The 18676-nt window shown below is 39.8% G+C and overlaps 1 protein-coding gene and 1 long non-coding RNA gene across 2 annotated transcripts in view; one reads left to right on the forward strand and one right to left on the reverse strand.

Annotated features, from left to right (window-relative positions):
• Positions 1–3197, forward strand: part of BCAS2 (BCAS2 pre-mRNA processing factor) — a 26097-nt gene extending 22900 nt beyond the window's left edge. The window contains exon 7 of the mRNA XM_072769700.1: positions 1639–3197. Coding sequence (XP_072625801.1) covers positions 1639–1645 — 7 coding nt within the window. The 3' untranslated portion in view covers positions 1646–3197. The remainder of the gene's footprint in view (positions 1–1638) is intronic.
• LOC140601138 (uncharacterized) overlaps positions 1–14020 on the reverse strand; it is a 23473-nt gene extending 9453 nt beyond the window's left edge. Inside the window, exons 1-3 of the long non-coding RNA XR_012004179.1 lie at positions 13914–14020; positions 3765–3907; positions 1288–1416 (exon numbers count right to left, since the gene is read on the reverse strand). This is a non-coding gene — a long non-coding RNA (uncharacterized lncRNA). The remainder of the gene's footprint in view (positions 1–1287; positions 1417–3764; positions 3908–13913) is intronic.
• Between the last annotated feature and the right edge of the window lie 4656 nt (positions 14021–18676).

Consider the following 18676-nt stretch of genomic DNA (forward strand, 5'->3'; position numbering starts at 1 on the left):
GGTAAACAGTTCACCCACCTACCCACCTACTCCCCATGATGTTTTCTTTATAGAGAAAAGTATAATAGACATGTAATATTTATTATGCTATAATTTTAGTAGTGGAGAATGGGGATGTTTTTACAGATCTATTATATAGTTTAGGCTGGGAAATAGCCATAAAAGTTGAGAGATGAGAGATAAGTAATTTGTTATTAACAGTAGGTCAAGATCTGAAATTTCCTATATATGTTAGAGATTTTTAAATATATTCTACATGGGGCTCCTGGGTGGCTCAGTGGTTGAGCATTTGTCTTCAGCTCAGGTCCTGATCCTGGGTCTGGGGATCGAGTCTCGCATCAGGCCCCCTGCAAGGAGCCTGCTTCTCCCTCTGCCTATGTCTCTGCTTCTCTCTGTCTCTCACGAATAAATAAATAAAATCTTTTAAAAAATAAAAATTTAAAAAATAAATATATTCTACAGATTCAAGATTATTCCTCTAATGTCTGTCTTACTTGGATGGATTCCTATAGGGTTTCTGAGAGGAAAAGGGGATTAACTCAGAGCATACTGTTTCAGTGACTCATTGTAGCAGGAACTACTACTTGTCCCTCAAACATATGTTGTCCCTTTCTATGATAATGGAAGTTTTAGCTGGGCACATAGCTGCTGAGCCAAAGACTCATCTCCCCATTTCCCATCAAATCATGTGCATACCTCCACGTGACTAGGTTGTGTTCAGTGAGATAGGGACAGTTGTGATGTATGCAACTTGCAAATCGTGCCCTTAATTTCCACATTCACCAACCAGGAACCTTACACCTGGACAGTGATGACTTATCTAACATCACAACATCAATTACTGTCAAGCCAACATTGGAAGAAAGGGTGGCAGATAGAAAAGGGAAAAGGAGGTTACTGGGCTGATAACGATGTGAACCATATGCTTTGTATTTATTTTATGTAATGATTAAATAGCCTATGTTCAGTGGCTATAAATTTCCATTTTAATGAGATTTGGTTCCAACACAGCATTTTATATTCATTCCAATGAAATTTTACTGTACATTAAAGACCATTAATATCGATTGCAACATTTTGACTTAACTTCAGTTAAACTTTGGTTTCACACACACACAAAAAAAAACACTTTGGTTTCACAACGCTGATTCTGCACCATCACAAAAATATTAATTACAAGAGAATGTTGAATCAATTGAGAATAGAACAAAGTACACTAGTAATACTAGTTTATATACAATTTGCTACAATTAGAAATGCCCTTAAAATGGATATTAACAGGGACACCTGGGTGGCTCAGTTGGTTAAGAATTCGACTCTTGGTTAAGTGTCTGACTCTTGATCTTAGCTTGGATCTTGATCTCAGGATTGTGAGTTCAAGCCCTGCACTGGGCTCCACATTGAGCTTGGCGCCTACTTTAAAAAAAAAAAAAAAAAGTGCAATCGATATTCACATCTTGTTACAATGAAATTGTGTTCCTGTGAATACATAATCTTATTTCAGTTCTAAGATGACTTAGAAGGGATCTTAGAAGGGACCCCAAATGTCCCATTGTATGTCAATAAGTGAAAAGAAATGTTTAAATATAATAGGAGGAGGAGAGGTGTTAACATCCTACTATAATTTTCTTTCTCCAGATTGTGAAAATTTTTGGCCAAGTAATGTGAGTATGGAGTTTAAGCTTACAGAATCAGGACACTTAAAAGCTCAGCTTCACCATACTTCAGTGTTCCCTACTCCTACTGTACAATCAAATTCTTGCAAAAAGGAAAGATGTGTGTCCAGCCTGGAAAATAGCTTTCTTAAACTGAATTCTGTTAATGACCGTGTATGTTAGGCTTTTGCTGATAATTATAATTAAATTTTAACCACTCACTAAAATGGCCCTAAGAACATCTACTTGGCCACACTTAAATGTCTTTTCCTTATTTTATGTCTTGTGCTTTTCACTAAGTTTGAAGATTCTCCCTTCAATCCAGATTTTGGTATTCTCTCCTAATTTTGTTGTTGTTGTTGTTTTAAGATTTTATTTATTTATTCATGAGAAACACAGAGAGAGGCAGAGACACAGACAGAGGGAGAAGCAGACTCCCTGCAGGGAGCCTGATGTGGGACTTGATCCCAGGACCCCAGGATCACACCCTGAGCTAAAGGCAGAGACTCAACCACTGAGCCACCCAGGCGTCCCTCCTAATTTTGAAAAAGAAACTGCCAATTTCTTGTAGTATTCTTGTTTGACCATAGAGGGCACAAGGTCATTAAAAAGTTAAATAAATTGCTCATGGAGCAATTCATAGTACCTGTCGGCTCTCTACTTCATGATGTGAGAAAATGGAGATAATTTACTCTGATGTTTTAAATACTGAAAATCCTGTTTTTTCCCCAGAGGTTAAATTTAATTTCACATAGACTTTGCTTTCATTGTTCAAAATATAAAGGATACTCAACTCACCAGAAAAATAAAAAATGATCAACTTGACCTCCTAGACTGTCAGATTCACACTGGAGATCAACAAAGAAACAGTGCTACTGAATCTAAATTAGCAATTACTTTGCCACCATTAATCTCAATTTCTAACAAAAAATAATAAAAGATATTGATGTACTACATTTATTACAGTGATTTTGCATTATTTTGTTCTATAAAAAGATGCAAAAAATGCAGTGGCAGTATTACAGTAGCACAGGAAAAACAGATTAGAAAATTAGAAACTAGTAGCATAAAATGATGAAAATTGTAGGATAACTAAAAGAAACTTTTATCATGGGCAACAATACAAATTCCTGGCATTCTTCTAAATGTGCTGAATTTAATCAAATATAAAAAGAAATCTTAGGGGTGCCTGACTGGCTCAGTCTGTGGAGCATGAAACTCTTGATCTCAGGGCTGTGAGTTTGAGCCCCCTCTTGGGTATAGATATTACTTAAAACCTTAAAAAAAAAGAAAGGGGAAAAAAAAGGTGGGGGGGGGGGGGTTAAATAAATAAATAAATAAATAAATAAGAAAGGGGGCAGCCCTGGTGGCTCAGCGGTTACGTGCCGCCTTCAGCCCAGGGCCTGATCCTGGAGTCCCAGGATCCGAATTCCACATCAGGCTCCCCTGCAGGGAGCCTGCTTCTCCTTCTGCCTGGGTCTCTGCCTCTCTGTGTCTCTCATGAATAAATAAATAAAATCTTTTAATAAAAATTAGAATGACCATGTTTTGTTGCCCATTCATATTCCAACTTTTGAATTTCTGAACTTTGTTCATGGTGCTTTTAAACTCAGGGAGAGTAATGCACTCAGCTGAGAGACATCTGGTAGTATAATGGTTGGTGAGTTTTTAGAAAGTGGTGCTAAGCACAAGATATTTTGGAACATTGCAACAATAAAAAATCAAATGGTGTCACAATTTCTTTGTGACCTGAAAAAGCACTTTTAAAAATTTCCAGCTATGGACTGACCACTTCTGCACAACACCTGTGACCTCCAGGTGTATTGCTATACAAGGCACCCTGCAATGTGCTCCATTAGCCAAGAGTATATCCTGCCAAGACATGGTTACCACTAACTCATTTCATTTTGATTGGTATTCATTATTTATGCTTAGCTGTTTGTGGCTGTACTCTCCTCACAAACTGCACTGACATATATTGCCAAAGAGGTATGTGATCTTAGATATTGCAAGTTTTATAAAAGGTAGATCTTAGTGTCCTAAACTGTAAACGTCAAAGTTATTGGGGAAAACTGCTCAAACCAAAATCTGGGTTTATAATTTTTTTACACTTAGATTGTTAAGCAGCACAGATGAAAAGTGTGAAAATATAATTATCCTGTGTGTTGCAGTTCAGTTCCCCAGGAAAAAAAAATCTGAGATGGAAATTAGCATGCAGAAAGTTTAGCCGGAAGTGTTCTTGGCATCAGCACCTGCAGGAGAAAGAAAGAAGGAGGATTAGGCAAGAGTTGAACTGTGATGTGGCAACAAAAGCCTCAGTTAATCCCTACTGGAAGCTCTGGAGCTCAGATAACACTTTTGAGCCTTTCTGCACCGGGGTGAGGTGGATGGGCCTTTGTAAACCTCATCAGCCAGTTATTGAACGTGGGCTGCTTCTGGTGAAGTGGCATGCCATTGGAGAAGGTAGCTCTCCTCAGCCAAGGGCAAGTTTCAGAGAGGAACTTAGCTGAGAGTTGCTTGCTAGCTGTCTACTGTCCCAGAAGCTGGAGTGATTCAGACCTACAGGGGGGTGATCTGGGCAGCACACTGCAGCATCCACAACAGTGTGAGATTGGTGATGGGAAGAAGTGTAATAGTGGCAGACATTTTGTGTAGTAAAAAGAGCTGAGATCAAATTACCTACATCCTGTACCTTAAATATATTTTTTTTTTTATATTCTACTTTTCATCTCTGGTTATCTTTTTTTTTTTTTTTAATTTTTATTTATTTATGATAGTCACACACACAGAGAGAGAGAGAGGCAGAGACACAGGCAGAGGGAGAAACAGGCTCCATGCACCGGGAGCCCGACGTGGGATTCGATCCAGGGTCTCCCGGATCGCGCCCTGGGCCAAAGGCAGGCGCCAAACCGCTGCGCCACCCAGGGATCCCTGTACCTTAAATATGTCACAACCCTGCCCAAGAATCTACGATAGCTCCCTACTGCCTCCATTCAGTTCTAAACCCCATTCTCTGGTTTATAAGAACCACCACAATCCGCCTTACCCTAACTATCCAAACTTCTACTCCTCATGTGTTCCCAGCTGAGATCTTCAAGTGCTGTGAAGTCAGTGGACTCACTTCTTTGTTTCTGCCCATACCCTTCTCTCCCCTACCTAAATTCAGTAAGCCTCCATATACATATTATGGTAGTCTCTTCCCTCTCTGGGTTTGCAGCGCACAGCCTATGCCACAAATTCCCCCCCCTTAATAATAAATGATCTCTATCTCCAGTAGTTTTCGGTGTGTGTTGAGGGGAGGTAGGGGCAGGCATAGGATCCACAGTAGATTGAAAGATCCTCCACAGCAAGGTTTGTGCCTTGTTATCTTCCCATATCATCTACCAGGTTAGTTGGCCTATGATTAGACATTGAATAGATTCAGAGGTTAGAGAAGAAAGAGGCTTCAGGGACCACTTAGTCCAGCCTAATTTTACAGATGGTTTAACAGAGGCTCAGAAAGATTAAGTTGCAATCCTCCTCTGAACTCCCACATTACTTTGTATTTTGTAATGGTATTTAATGCTTTCTATTTTTTACATTAATTATCTTCTTACCTGTTCTACCAGTCTTTATCTATATTTTTATGAGCTTTTTCTCCCTGCCTTACTTACATGCTGGTGTTCCCTAAGGCTCTGTTGGGCTCTTTTACCTGAACCATCCATTCCCATAGGCATCAATTACCACCAATAAATTGAATGACTCACTGATTCGTAATCTTTAGCTGTGTGACTCTACCCCAGTAAGCCTTAGAAAACTCCACTGGATGCTCTACAAGATTCTCATACCCAACTTGTCGTCCGTACCTCCCTGATCCTTGTATCCGACTAACCACCAAATTCTATTCATTTACTTTGGAAATGTCACACAAATCCCAACCCCCTCTGCATTCACTGCCACATGTCATGAATTCAGGTCTTCCTTATCTCTGAATACTAGGAGCATCCCTTTCCCTGTTCTCTGTATAACCATTCTTTTCCTACTACTTCACCCTCAAAGCTGCTACCAAAGTAATCCTCCAAACTTGACCTAATATGTCACTCCTTTCTAAATCTTCTTTAAATTTTCCTTTAAAAATCTTCATTGGTGGGGTGCCTGGGTGGCTCATTCAGCTAAGATTCTGACTCTTGATACCAGCTGAGGTCATGATCTCAGGGTAGTAAGATGAAGCCCTACATTGGGCTATGTGCTGGGCTTTGGAGCCTGCTTGGGATTCTCTCTCTCTCTCCCTCTGCCAATACACACCCTAAAATAAAATGTTCATTGGCTCTTTGTAACCTATAATTAAAAGCTAAACTTCTTTTTTTTTTTAAAGATTTTATTTATTTATTCATAGACACAGAGAGAGAGGGGCAGAGACACAGAGGGAGAAGCAGGCTCCACACAGGAAGCCCGATGTGGGACTGGATCCTGGGTCTTCAGGATCACATCCCAGGCTGCAGGCGGCGCCAAATCGCTGCGCCACTGGGGCTGCCCAAAAGCTAAACTTCTTACCATAGCATACAAAGCTTTTCAAAGAAAGGCAGTGAGCAAACATCCAGGAGTAAATTTTGATTATGACTTAGAGCTATGGGACCTCAGGCAAGTTTACATATTCTTTCTCTCTATGTCCCATGTGAAAAATATGCAGTATCTGATAAGATTGTTGTAAGGAATGCATAAATTGATAATATTAAGTGCATAGAACAGTGCCGGGTGTGTATTAAATTCTGCTATTATTTCTAAATCTAAGACAAGGTATCTTTTCAGTCTCATCTGGCAGTTCATTATTTGAACCCAATTCTCAAGCCATAGTAAATTTTCATATTTAAACCAACTATGACATACCTTTTCATTATTTTGTCCCTTTTTATATACTTTTTCCTCAAAATAGTTTCCCAACTTTGCTCCTAATGAATTTAGGGCTCGTCCTTCAAGAAACAGGTAAGGGTCATAGTCTCCTTATAGTCTTCCTTGCTACTCTTATCCGTGAGGCACTTATAGTCTTCTTTATCAATGTTCTCTAAGTTGTAAACATACTTTTATGTTTACTTATCACACATTATATTATATTAATGCTACTTTTTTGTTAGTCCTCTGAACCAGGATATGAGTTTCCAGAGGCCATGTCTTAATTTTTGTGTCACTGATGCCTTGTACAGCTCCTAATATATATTGGGCACTCAAGAACTGTTTATTAAAATGAACTATGGGGGCAGCCCCGGTGGCGCAGCGGTTTAGCGCCGCCTGCAGCCCGGGGTGTGATCCTGGAGACCCGGGATCGAGTCCCACATCGGGCTCGCTGCATGGAGCCTGCTTCTCCCTCTGCCTGTGTCTCTGCCTCTCTCTCTCTCTCTGTGTCTCTATGAATAAATAAATAAAATCTTTAAAAAATAAAATAAAATGAACTATGGGGCAGCCTGGGTGGCTCAGCGGTTTGGCGCCTCCTGCAGCCCCAGAACGTGAGCCTGGAGACTCAGGATCGAGTCCCATGTCGGGCTCCCTGCATGGAGCCTGCTTCTCCCTCTGCCTGTGTCTCTGCCTCTCTCTCTCTCTCTCTCTCTCTCTCTCTGTCTCTCATGAATAAATATATAAAATCTTTTAAAAAAAGTTTAAAAAAATAAAAACTAAAGTGAACTATGTTTTTTAAAAAAGAATTGGGGGCACCTGGGTGGCTCATTTGGTGGAGCATACAACCCTTGATATTGGGGTTGTGAATTTGAGCCCCATGTGGATTGTAGGGATTACTTTATTTATTTATGTATTTATGTATTTATGTATTTATTTAAAGATTTTATTTATTTCTCCATGGGAGACACACACACACACACACACACACACACACACACACAGAGAGAGAGAGAGAGAGAGAGAGGCAGAGACACAGGAGGAGGGAGAAGCAGGCTCCATGCTGGGAGCCCGACGTGGGACTCGATCCTGGAACTCCAGGATCGAGCCCTGGGCCAAAGGCAGGCGACAAACCACTGAGCCACCCAGGGATCCCCTTAAGATTTTTTTTTTTAAAGTAAACTCTACACCCAACATCATGCTCAAACTCATCACCCCCTATCAACTGAACCAGCCAGTTGCCCTGAGTCTTCTCCAGTATTTTCTGGTCCTGTACCTTTCCCTGGGCATTCAAAATGACTTTATAAATTCCCTCATATATGTATTTACTTTGGAACATCCTAGTCCTTAAATGTCTTCAAGTGTCCTAGTGTGGCTCCTAAAAGAGGGGGAAAATAGAGTTTAAAAAGAAAGAAAAAGGCATCAGCCCTTTAAATCCTCTGGAAGTCCCTTTTTCTTCTTCTTCTTCTTTTTTTTTTTTTTTTAAAGATTTTATTTTTTTATTCATGAGAGACACACACAGGCAGAGACACAGGCAGAGGGAGAAGCAGGCCCCATGCAGGGAGCCCAATGTGGTACTTGATCCCAGGACTCCAGGATTATGCCCTGGGCCAAAGGCAGGCACTAAACCACTGAGTCACCCAGGGATCCCTGGAAGTCCCTTCAGCTAGAGCTAGAAGAGCGTATAACTGCTGGGGAGGGTACAGTAAAGTCTGCCTAAATCTGTGTCTGCACCTTGATGATTAGAACCAATAATCATTGATCAGAACACAGATCCCCCACAGATTATTAGGGGACATGGTCTCTATTGCCTACCCTGGTTTCCACAGGCTGCCTACAAGCTGCTCCTGGAATGTATGTACACTTGCCTGTAATAGGGCTGGGATGTAGGGCATAAGTAGCTGCTACTTAGCTTGGAGCTTAAATTGACCAAAGTTAACCACAATCTACTTCCAAGACTTCCCCTGGAAGTTGCAAGCCTTGAGATAGACTCCAGAGTTCCAAAATAGCTACACCAGACAGATTTTGCCTGCCTCTTTCTCAGAAAGAGAAGAAATGGTTAAATGAGGCTGTCAAGGAGGATCATGTGCAGTCGACGTAGGGACAGATTCCTGGTGCTTTGTACTCTGCCATCTTCCCAGAAACCTCCTTCTAATGCATCACTTTCATTTAATCAGATTGATCAATACAAAAGTAATTGATAATGCTCAGTGTTGCGGAAAATTGGGGGGAAAAGGAACTTTCAGAATATTGAGGGTAAGAATAGAGAAAAAAAAGTGCTATAAATTGCTACAGCCTTTTGACAAAGCAATTTTTTAAATTTCTTTTTTTTAATATGATCTCTACATACAACAAGGGGCTCGAAAGCACAACCCTGAGATCAAGAGTTATGTGCTCTATCAACTGAGCCAGCCAAAGACCCCCAAGAAGGCAATTTGATAATACCTATAACCATTTTTTGAATTCACATACTCTTTGATCCAAGAGTGAACTCCATAGGTTTATTTGCACAAAAACCCAATGATACATGTGCATTGATGTTCATAGTATTGTTTGTAACAGTGGAAAACTGGCAACATCCTAAATGAGTGTTAATGGAGAACTGGTTAAACTATAGAACATCCATACTGTGAAATACTTACAACTGTTAAAAAATAATGAACACACAAAATATTTAGTAACTACAAAGTAGTCCTTTGACACCTTTGAAGAACAATGAAAAGTTATTTTATAGACTGTCCTGCACTTGGGACAATCAGCCCGCAGTTGTCTAATTTTTGTTTTAAGATTTAATTTATTTATTCATGAGAGACACACACAGAGAGATGCAGAGACATAGGCAGAGGGAGAGGCAGGCTCCTTGCAGGGAGCCCGATGTGGGACTCGATCCCAGGACACTGGGATCACGCCCTGAGCCAAAGGCAGATGCTCAACTGCTGAGCCACCCAAGCGTCCCTGTCTGATGTGTTTTATGATTACTGAGATTCTGCATTTTTGGGAAGAATACCACAAGGTAATGTGCCCTTCTCAATGTATCACGTCTGGGATACAACATGATTTTACTGTATCTTACTGGTGATGTTTACCTTGATCACTTGGTGTCCACTAGTATTCTCTACTATAAAGTATTTGTTTCATAAGAGGATAAAAATCTCTGGGGAAGAGATTTCCCAAAAATGCCTGGGAATTAGTTACAAATACATAAGAAAATACAGGGCAGCCCGGGTGGCTCAGCGGTTTAGTGCCGCCTTCGGCCCAGGGCCTAATCCTGGAGACCTGGGATCGGGTCCCGTGTTGGGCTCCCTGCATGGAGCCTGCTTCTCCCTCTGCCTGTGTCTCTGCCTCTCTCTCTCTCTGTGTATCTCTCATGAATGAATAAATAAAATCTTAAAAAAAAACATAAGAAAATACATATATGTTAATATGAACACATTATGTTCATGTTAATATGAACATAAAACTATAACTTAAATATTTGTAATCCACAAGAGCTATGGTTTTTAATAAGCTATGTCTTTCAGCACCATTTACCAACATTAAAAAAATATGGGTCTCTGTACAGTTTAAGGGAATGTGATGATTCTTTTATCATTGTGATAAGCTGTATTTTCTAAATTATTTTTTTAAAGATTTTATTTATTTAAGACAGAGAGAGAGAGAGAGAGAACAAATGGGGGTACGGGTCAGAAGGAGATGGAGAAAAAAGAAGGAGATGGAGAAGCATACTCCCCACTGAGCAGGGAGCCTTCATCAGGTTCCCTGCTCAGTGGAAAGCCTGCTTCTTCCTCTCCCTCTGCTGCTCCTGTGCTTGTGCTCTTTCACTCTCTCTGTCAAGTAAATGAATACAATCTAATAAAAAAAAAAAAAAAAAAGAAAGAAATTGGATCTAGAGAGAAAAAAGTGAGACAGGAGGAAGAGAATACAAGCTCATGTTGTGCAAGGCAGGGAGGTAATAGATATTGCTTACACAAAGAAGGAAAAAATATCATATAAAGGTGTAATTATAATCATGAGAAAAATAAAACAGAGCATTTTAAAAAATGTTTTTTCTTAAGTGACCTTCACACCCAAGTGGAGCTCAAACTTGTGACTCCAAGATCAAGAGTCACATGCTCTACCTACTGAGCCAGGTGCTCCAAACAGTGTTTTTTTTTTTTTTAGATTTTTAATTTATTTATTCATGATAGAGAGAGAGAGAGAGAGGCAGAGATACAGGTAGAGGGAGAAGCAGGCTCCATGCAGGGAGCCCGACGCGGGACTCGATCCCAGGTCTCCAGGATCAGGCTCTGAGCCAAAGGCAGATGCTCAACCGCTGAGCCACCCAGGTGCCCTTTAAAGATTTTATTTTGAGGACAGCCCGGGTGGCGCAGCGGTTTAGCGCTGCCTTCAGCCCAGGATGTGATCCTGGAGACCAAGGATCGAGTTCCATGTCAGGCTCCCTGCATGGAGTCTGCTCCTCCCTCTGCCTGTGTCTCTGCCTCTCTCTCTATCCTCTCTGTGTTTCTCATGAATAAATAAATAAAATCTTAAAAAAAAAAAAAGATTTTATTTTGAGGTAATTTCCACACCCAATGTGGGACTCAATCCCCATGTTGGGCATAGAGTTTACTAAGAAAATAAATAAACTTTAAAAACACAAGCTTGTTATGCTCTAAATTATACCCATATGTCTTATTCATTTTATAACTGGAAGTTTGTACCTTTTGATTCCCTTCACTCATTTGCCCAAACTCCTGCATCTAGCAATGGACGATCTATTTTTTCTTTTGTATATGTGAGCTTAGACTATTTTTTATTCCACATATAAGTGAGATCATGTATTATTTGTCTTTCTCTGATTTATTTCACTTAGCATAATATGCTTGAGGTCCATTCTTGCAAATGTCAAGCTTTCATTCTTTTTTTATAGCTGAGTAATACTCCATTGTACATATCTACCACCTTTTCTTTGTCTATTCTTTCATCCCACTGACAGATACTTAGGTTGTTTCCATATCTTGACTATTATAAGTAGTGCTGCAGGGGATTCCTGGGTGATTCAACGGTTTGGCCCCTGCCTTTGGCCCAGGGCATGATCCTGGAGTCCTGGGATCAAGTCCCACATCAGGCTCCCTGCATGCAGCCTGCTTCTCCCTCTGCCTATGTCTCTGCCTCTCCCTCTGTGTATCTCTCATGAATAAATAAATAAAATCTTTAAAAATATATATAAATAGTGCTGCAGTTGACATGGAGGTGCAAATATCTTTGCACGTCAGCCCTCACTGCTATAATGTAATACCATAGACTGAGTGGCTTAATGGGAATTTATTTTCACAGTTTTGGAGGCTAGGGTGTCAAGATCAAGATCCCACCCAATTGAGTTCCTGGTGAGAGCTCTCCTCTTGGCTTACAGAGGGCCACCTTCTTGCTGTGTTCTCTCTTAGCACAGAGAGAGAGGAAGCAAGCTTTCTGATATCTCTTTTTAGAAGGGCACTAATCCCACAATGATGACTTCAACTTCATGAACTTATCTAAACCTAATTAGCTCCCAAAAGCCCCACTTCCAAATACCATCACATTGCAGATTAGGGTTTCAACTTACGAATTTTGGTCAGATACCATTCAGTTCCCAGCACCAGTGATCACACTTAGCACCCCCACAGTTAGACAACCTGACATTGCCCTCTGATATATCCCCTCTGATGTTATACAAAACATTTAGGAGCTACGAGAGAAAAAAGCCCTGCTCATACCTTGACTGTAGCCAAGGGAGACCCATTTCAGACTTCTCACCTCCCCAATTGTAAGAGAACACATCTGTGTTAAGTCACTAAGTCTGTGGTTGTCACAACAGTAGTTGGAAACTGTTACAGGCATTTCCTGGAAGTAGTAAATATTTATATACCATATTAACTGAGATATAAATCACACTAAGATTTTAGAAGGTTTTTAAACATAGGGGTGCCTGGCTGGCCCACTTGGAACATATGATCTTGATCTCAGTGTTATGAGTTTGAGCCCCACATTGGATGTAGAGATTACTTAAAAATAAAATCTTGAAAAAAAAAAAAAGATCTTAAACACAAAACAATAAGAATTTTGGGGTTATTCCTAACTTATTAAGAAAATTCTGTTACCAAAATACCATCCTTCCCAAGCCCTCTAATAAATTAAATTTCTGCTGAATTCTATTTAAGAATGAAAGTGTAGTTGTATGTTAAAAAAAAAAATCACTTCCTTAATTTTTATTTCGTTATGTTTAGATTTGGGTGTCCTAGGCTTGATGTTCTGACTTCTCCATTCTTCTCCCCAAAATTTCCCATAGCAAAGACAATTCAATGTATTTACTAGACCAGTTCATTTTCCTCTTGAGAACACAGAAAAGTTACAGGTCCCAGTTGATCTTTCAGTTAAGTGGGGCGATGTGACCAGTTCTGCCCCCATGGGAACCAGGCAGGGGTGATATTTGGGCCTCCATGCACAAGCCCACTCATCTGTCTCTCCCTTGTCAGTGGTCTTAAAGACCATCTGTTGATCACTCCCACAGAAATCAGCCTAAATGTAACCCCATCTCCTACTTGCCTACTCCTGCACTGTATTGAGATATGAAAGAGGAGAAAACATTTTTCTTGAGTTGAGCTACTGGAATTTTGGGGATTGTTATAGCAGTTAGCCTACTCTAGTGTATATTCTAATATTTTGTTAAATTCTTTTAAAGTATACTACATGTACATATGTATCTGTACCTATATGTGTATATAACTTTGACATATGATTTTTACATTAGTTAAAATTACAGTTATGGAGGACACCTTGGTGGCTCAGTGGTTGAATGTCTGCCTTTGGCTCAGGTCATGATCCCAGGGTTCTGAGATCGAGTCCCACATCAGGCTCCTGCAGGAAGCCTGCTTCTCCCTCTGCCTATGTCTCTACCCCTTTCTCTGTGTCTCTCATGAGTAAATAAATAAAATCTTTTTCAAAAAGTACACTTATGGGCATTAAGGAGAGTGATGAGCACCAGGTGTTCTATGTACATTTTAATCACTAAATTCTACACCTTAAACTAATATTACACTGCTAACTAACTGAAATTTAAATAAGACTGAAATTTAAATAAAAACTTGAAAGAAAAAAAAAACTACAGTTAGCTGTGCATTACCAGAAAGCTTTCATTTTATTAAAAAAGATTTATTTATTTATTTGAGAGAGAGAAAGCACATGTGCAAGTTGGGGGAAGGGCAGAGGGAGAGAATCTTCAGACAGATTCCCTGCTGAGCGTGGAGCCCCACGTGGGATCCCACAATCCATGAGATCCTGACCTGAGCCAAGACCGAGAGTCTGAAGCTCAACTACTGAGCCACTGAGGCCCCCCGACCAGAGAGCTTTCTTAAACAAGAAAAAGATTTGCTTTACATGTCTATTGGTAGGTAGGACCAGGGCTGGTATTGGAAATTTAAAGATGTCATCAAAGAACCAGTCTTCTTCTGTCTTCCTATTCTGCTTTCTTGCTAATGGTTGCTCAGCAACAAATATTTTATACATTCTAAGCAGGAAGGAGGAAAAGGAAGAAGTAGCAGCAGACTTCTACTTAAATATCATTAACCAGAATCGAGTCACATGATCACAATTAGCAACAAGATGGCCTGGGAGCATAGGTTTTTATTAGAATAAGCAAGCAAAATATGTTGGAATGAAGGCTGAGTGAGCCAATCTACTGTATCTGTTATTACTTCCTTTTTAGATTTTAACATAAGTAAACAAACAAGAACCTAAAGAGCTAACAATAGAATTTTCCAAGCTGTTAAAGTAGCTGTAATAAAATCTGTAAAGCTGAAGCAGATGAAGAGAAAATTTAGTGGATTATATTATACTATAAAATAGGTACCAGGCAGCTGAGCTGGGGTGGCTCAGCGGTTTAGCGCCGCCTTCAGTCCAGGGCATGATCCTGGAGACCCAGGATGGAGTCCCATGTCGGGCTCCCTGAATGGAGTCTGCTTCTCCCTCTGCCTGTGTCTCTGCCTCTCTCTCTCTGTTTCTCACGAATAAAGAAATAAAATCTTTAAAAATAAAATAAAATAAAATGGGTACCTATTGGGGCACCCAGCTGGCTCAGTGGGTAGAGTGTGCAACTCTTGATCTGCGGGGTTGTGAGTTCATACATTGGATATGGAGTTTACTTAAATAAAATATAAATAAAATGGGCATCTATTAAAATTATTGTGCCATGTGTGTCTACATCTTACACAAATCAATATCTATATCTCTAGCTAGGTAACTATCTGATTTGTACTTAAATTTATATATACTAATATCTGAAGTCAATTAGATCTATTCTTCTCAAGTATGGCAAAATCATATGGCAGATAGAGTAACTGTATGCTTTGGTTTTCCGAGGACAATCACAGAGTAATTATTAATAGCATGCCCTTTCATTCTCAAGTGTTTTGATTTAGATGATAAATTATATGATTTCCCTTATATCTAAAGAACAAGTGCAAATGAACTGTTAGCAATGACCTGGAAGGGGTCAGGAAAGCATTTACTTTCTGGAAATGAGTAAATTACATTTACATTTTATTTGAATCCCACCAGGATTTCCCTTGTACTAATACAGAAGATCCAGAGGCATCCTTCAGTTTGGGGCATTCCATATAGCCATTAAAAAAGCCAAAATTCGGGATCCGAATGGGTGGGTGGCGCAGCGGTTTGGCGCCTGCCTTTGGCCCAGGGCGCGATCCTGGAGACCCGGGATCGAATCCCACGTCGGGCTCCCGGTGCATGGAGCCTGCTTCTCCCTCTGCCTGTGTCTCTGCCTCTCTCTCTCTCTCTCTGTGACTATCACAAATAAATAAAAAATTTAAAAAAAAAAGCCAAAATTCCTGGAGACTGGGAAATACCAATTTCTCCCCTTTTTTCCCTTCTTCTCATACAACTTTGATACAATGGTTTCCTTTGTTCTTAAGAATGGCTGACATGGTCATGGTAGAACATGCCACCCTTGATTTCAGGGTCTTGAGTTCAATCCCCACGTTGGGCCTAGAGCTTACTTTAAAAAAATACCTGAGAGAATTTGCAGCAATTTAGGCATAGTTGGGGATGGGAGTTGGTGACGGAGAGCAGTGAATAAGCCTCCTAGACTTTAAAACAGAAGGGAAATCTTAGGACACTCATAAGTTTGGAAGGCGTTGCACAAACCTCTTTTATTGGACTCACTCCAAAGCATGATAAATCCACTGTACTCATGAATCATATATATTACTTAGCAGTGCTATAACAAGGGGCACCTGGGTGGCTCAGTTGGTGAGTGTCTGACTCTTGGTTTCAGCTTAGGTTAAGATCTCAGGGTCCTGGGATCAAGCCCTGAGTCAGGCATGCTCAGTGGGGAGGCTATTTCTCTCCCTCTGAGTATACACACACTCTCTCTCTTTCAAATAAATAAATACATGTTAAAAAAAATCCTACAATAAATATTTTTACACCTTTGGGCACTTGCCCAATTATTTCCTTAGAAATCCCACTTCTAAAAAAAAAGAAAATTCTCACTTCTATTTATTTTTAGAAATTAAACAAATATACATATTCAATTTTTAATATATAATGACAACCTGGTGTACCTCTTATAGTATATGGAAGTATATATTTTTCTCACATCTTCTACAATACTGAATAATATTTTCTTTGACCATCTAATCTGTGACAACTACCACTTTTTATTTCTTTGGTTTTTTGATTACCAGTATACATTAAACATTTTTCATCCATTCAATAGCCAATTGTTATTTTTATCCTTCCAAAATTGGTTGGTCATGTTTTTTGTCTATTTTATATTGAATGTCTTTTTCCTCTTGGTTTATAAAAGAGTTTTTCTATACTAGTGTAACAGTAGAACAGTAATGATCTGTTCTACAAATTCAAGGTACAAATGTGGTCACTTACATAGGTTAATTTTCTCTATCATAGTTAAGACCTTTCCCATGCCCTATTAGAAGAAAGTCCAGTTTTTCCCATTGTGGTGTCCCCTGCTCTCCACTGATTGTCCAAGAATTTTGAGAGGGGGCTTTACTTAGCCCAAGATTGAAAGAATTCTCATATATATCTATACCTATATTTAGATTTTATCTACTTATTTGAGAGAGAGAGAGAGAGAGAGAGAGAGAGAGCAGGCACGCATGAGCGCACAAGCAGGGAAGGGGTAGAGGGAAACGGAGAAGCAGACTCCCTGCTGAACAGTGAGCCAGGGCCCAAGGCAGGGCTGAATCTCAGAACCCTGGGAACTTGACCTGAGTTGAAGGCAGACACTTAAACGCCTAGAGCCACGCAGGTACCCGCCCCCCACCCCCAAATTCTCTTCTAAATGCCAAATACAAAGAGAGCTAAAACCGGGGTCTACTCAGTCTTCCTGGCCACTCACTGGGTCTTTTTGTACATGTACATAAGTCTCCTTAAATTCAGAACTTGGTGAGCAGAAACTGGGTCTTGGTCCCCTCTTTCCAAAAGATACTGGATTCCTATGACAAACTGATCCACCTCTTTCCAGTGGTTAGGCAAAACAAAGGGTGAGACAGCTTGTGCCAATTAGGAGAGGAAAACACACACACATACACACACACACACACACACCCCAAAAAGTTTTGTTAGAACCTTCTTAAGGTCACTGGTGCCTTTACCAATTATATTTGCATAACTGAGACAGTCCTTTCAATTGACTCTTCACAGAACAAAGAATATCAACTTCATCTGATAAAAAATGTAAAAATATTAAAAAATGTTGTTAAGAGATACAACCCTAACCCTTTAGTATGTGTGTTGTGTCTATATATACATACATATATGTGTTTCCATCTGTGGGTTGCTTCTTAGCCTTGTTTGTTTTGTTTGTTTTTAATGGAGAAGATTATATCTGTTTTAAATTTTGTATGTAGTCAAACATAAAATCCTGGGTGGCTCAGTCCATTAAGCATCTGGCACTTGATCTTAGGGTTGAGAGTTCAAGCCCTCAAGCCCTGCATTGGGTTCTGCACTGGGTGTGGAGCCTACTTTAAAAAAAGCAAAATAACCATTCAGGCTCAACATTTGTTTCTTAATTCTTCAAGTTTCAAAAGACCTTTCTCATCCCAAATTTATGAAAGATACTTATCCAAACTTTCTTTTGGTACTTTAATGTTCTAATTTTCTCACATTTAAAGTTATAAGTGGGCAGCCCCAGTGGCTCAGCAGTTTAGCGCCTGCCTTCAGCCCAGGGCCTGATCCTGGAGACCCGGGATCAAGTCCCACATCAGGCTCCCTGCATGGAGCCTGCTTCTCCCTCTGCCTGTATCTCTGCCTCTCTCTCTCTCTCTCTCTCTCTCTCTCTGTGTGTGTGTGTCTGTTATGAATAAATAAATAAAATATTTAAAAATAAAATAAAATAAAATTATAAGTAAGTAAGTAAGTAAATAAATAAGATTTACATCTTATGTAAAGTTTATTTGGTGAAGGAGTGAGGTAATGATCTTTTTTGTGGTGTGTGTGACTAGCCAGTTGCACATATATCACTTAATAAGAATCTAATACTTTGGGGATCCCTGGGTGGCTCAGAGGTTTAGCGTCTGCCTTCAGCCCAGGGTGTGGTCCTGGAGGCTGGGGATCCATTCCCACATTGGGCTCCCTGCATGGAGCCTGCTTCTCCCTCTGCCTGTGTCTCTGCCTCTTTCTCTGTCTCTCATGAATAAATAAATAAAATCTTAAGAAAAAAAAGAATCTAATACTTCCTCATGATTTGAATTGTCCTTTTATCATATACAGGAAGTTCCCACAGCAAATATTTCAAAATTTGATGACTGTTTTAGCCTAAATCAGCCACTTTTCTCACAATCTCAGCAGACAACTTCTTGCAAATAATTAAGTCTGTCAAAAACTCCTTCAACTTTACCACAACTCCACTCTTCATGTGAACACAGACCATCATTTATTTCTAGAACAAGCGTCTGCAAATATTTTCTGTAAAGGGAGAGTGAATATTTTTTTAAGTTTATTTATTTATTTAAGTAATCTCTACACCCAACATGGGGCTCAGACTCACAACCCCAAGATGGAGAGTCATACCCTCTTCTGACTGTGCCAGCCAGGCACCCAGTTTTTAAAAGTTTTTTTTTTTAAAGTTTATCAGTAAATATTTTAGATTTTGAAGGCCAACG

The sequence above is a fragment of the Canis lupus genome, chromosome 12 (genome assembly GCF_048164855.1).
Source record: "Canis lupus baileyi chromosome 12, mCanLup2.hap1, whole genome shotgun sequence".
Classification (NCBI taxonomy): domain Eukaryota; kingdom Metazoa; phylum Chordata; class Mammalia; order Carnivora; family Canidae; genus Canis; species Canis lupus.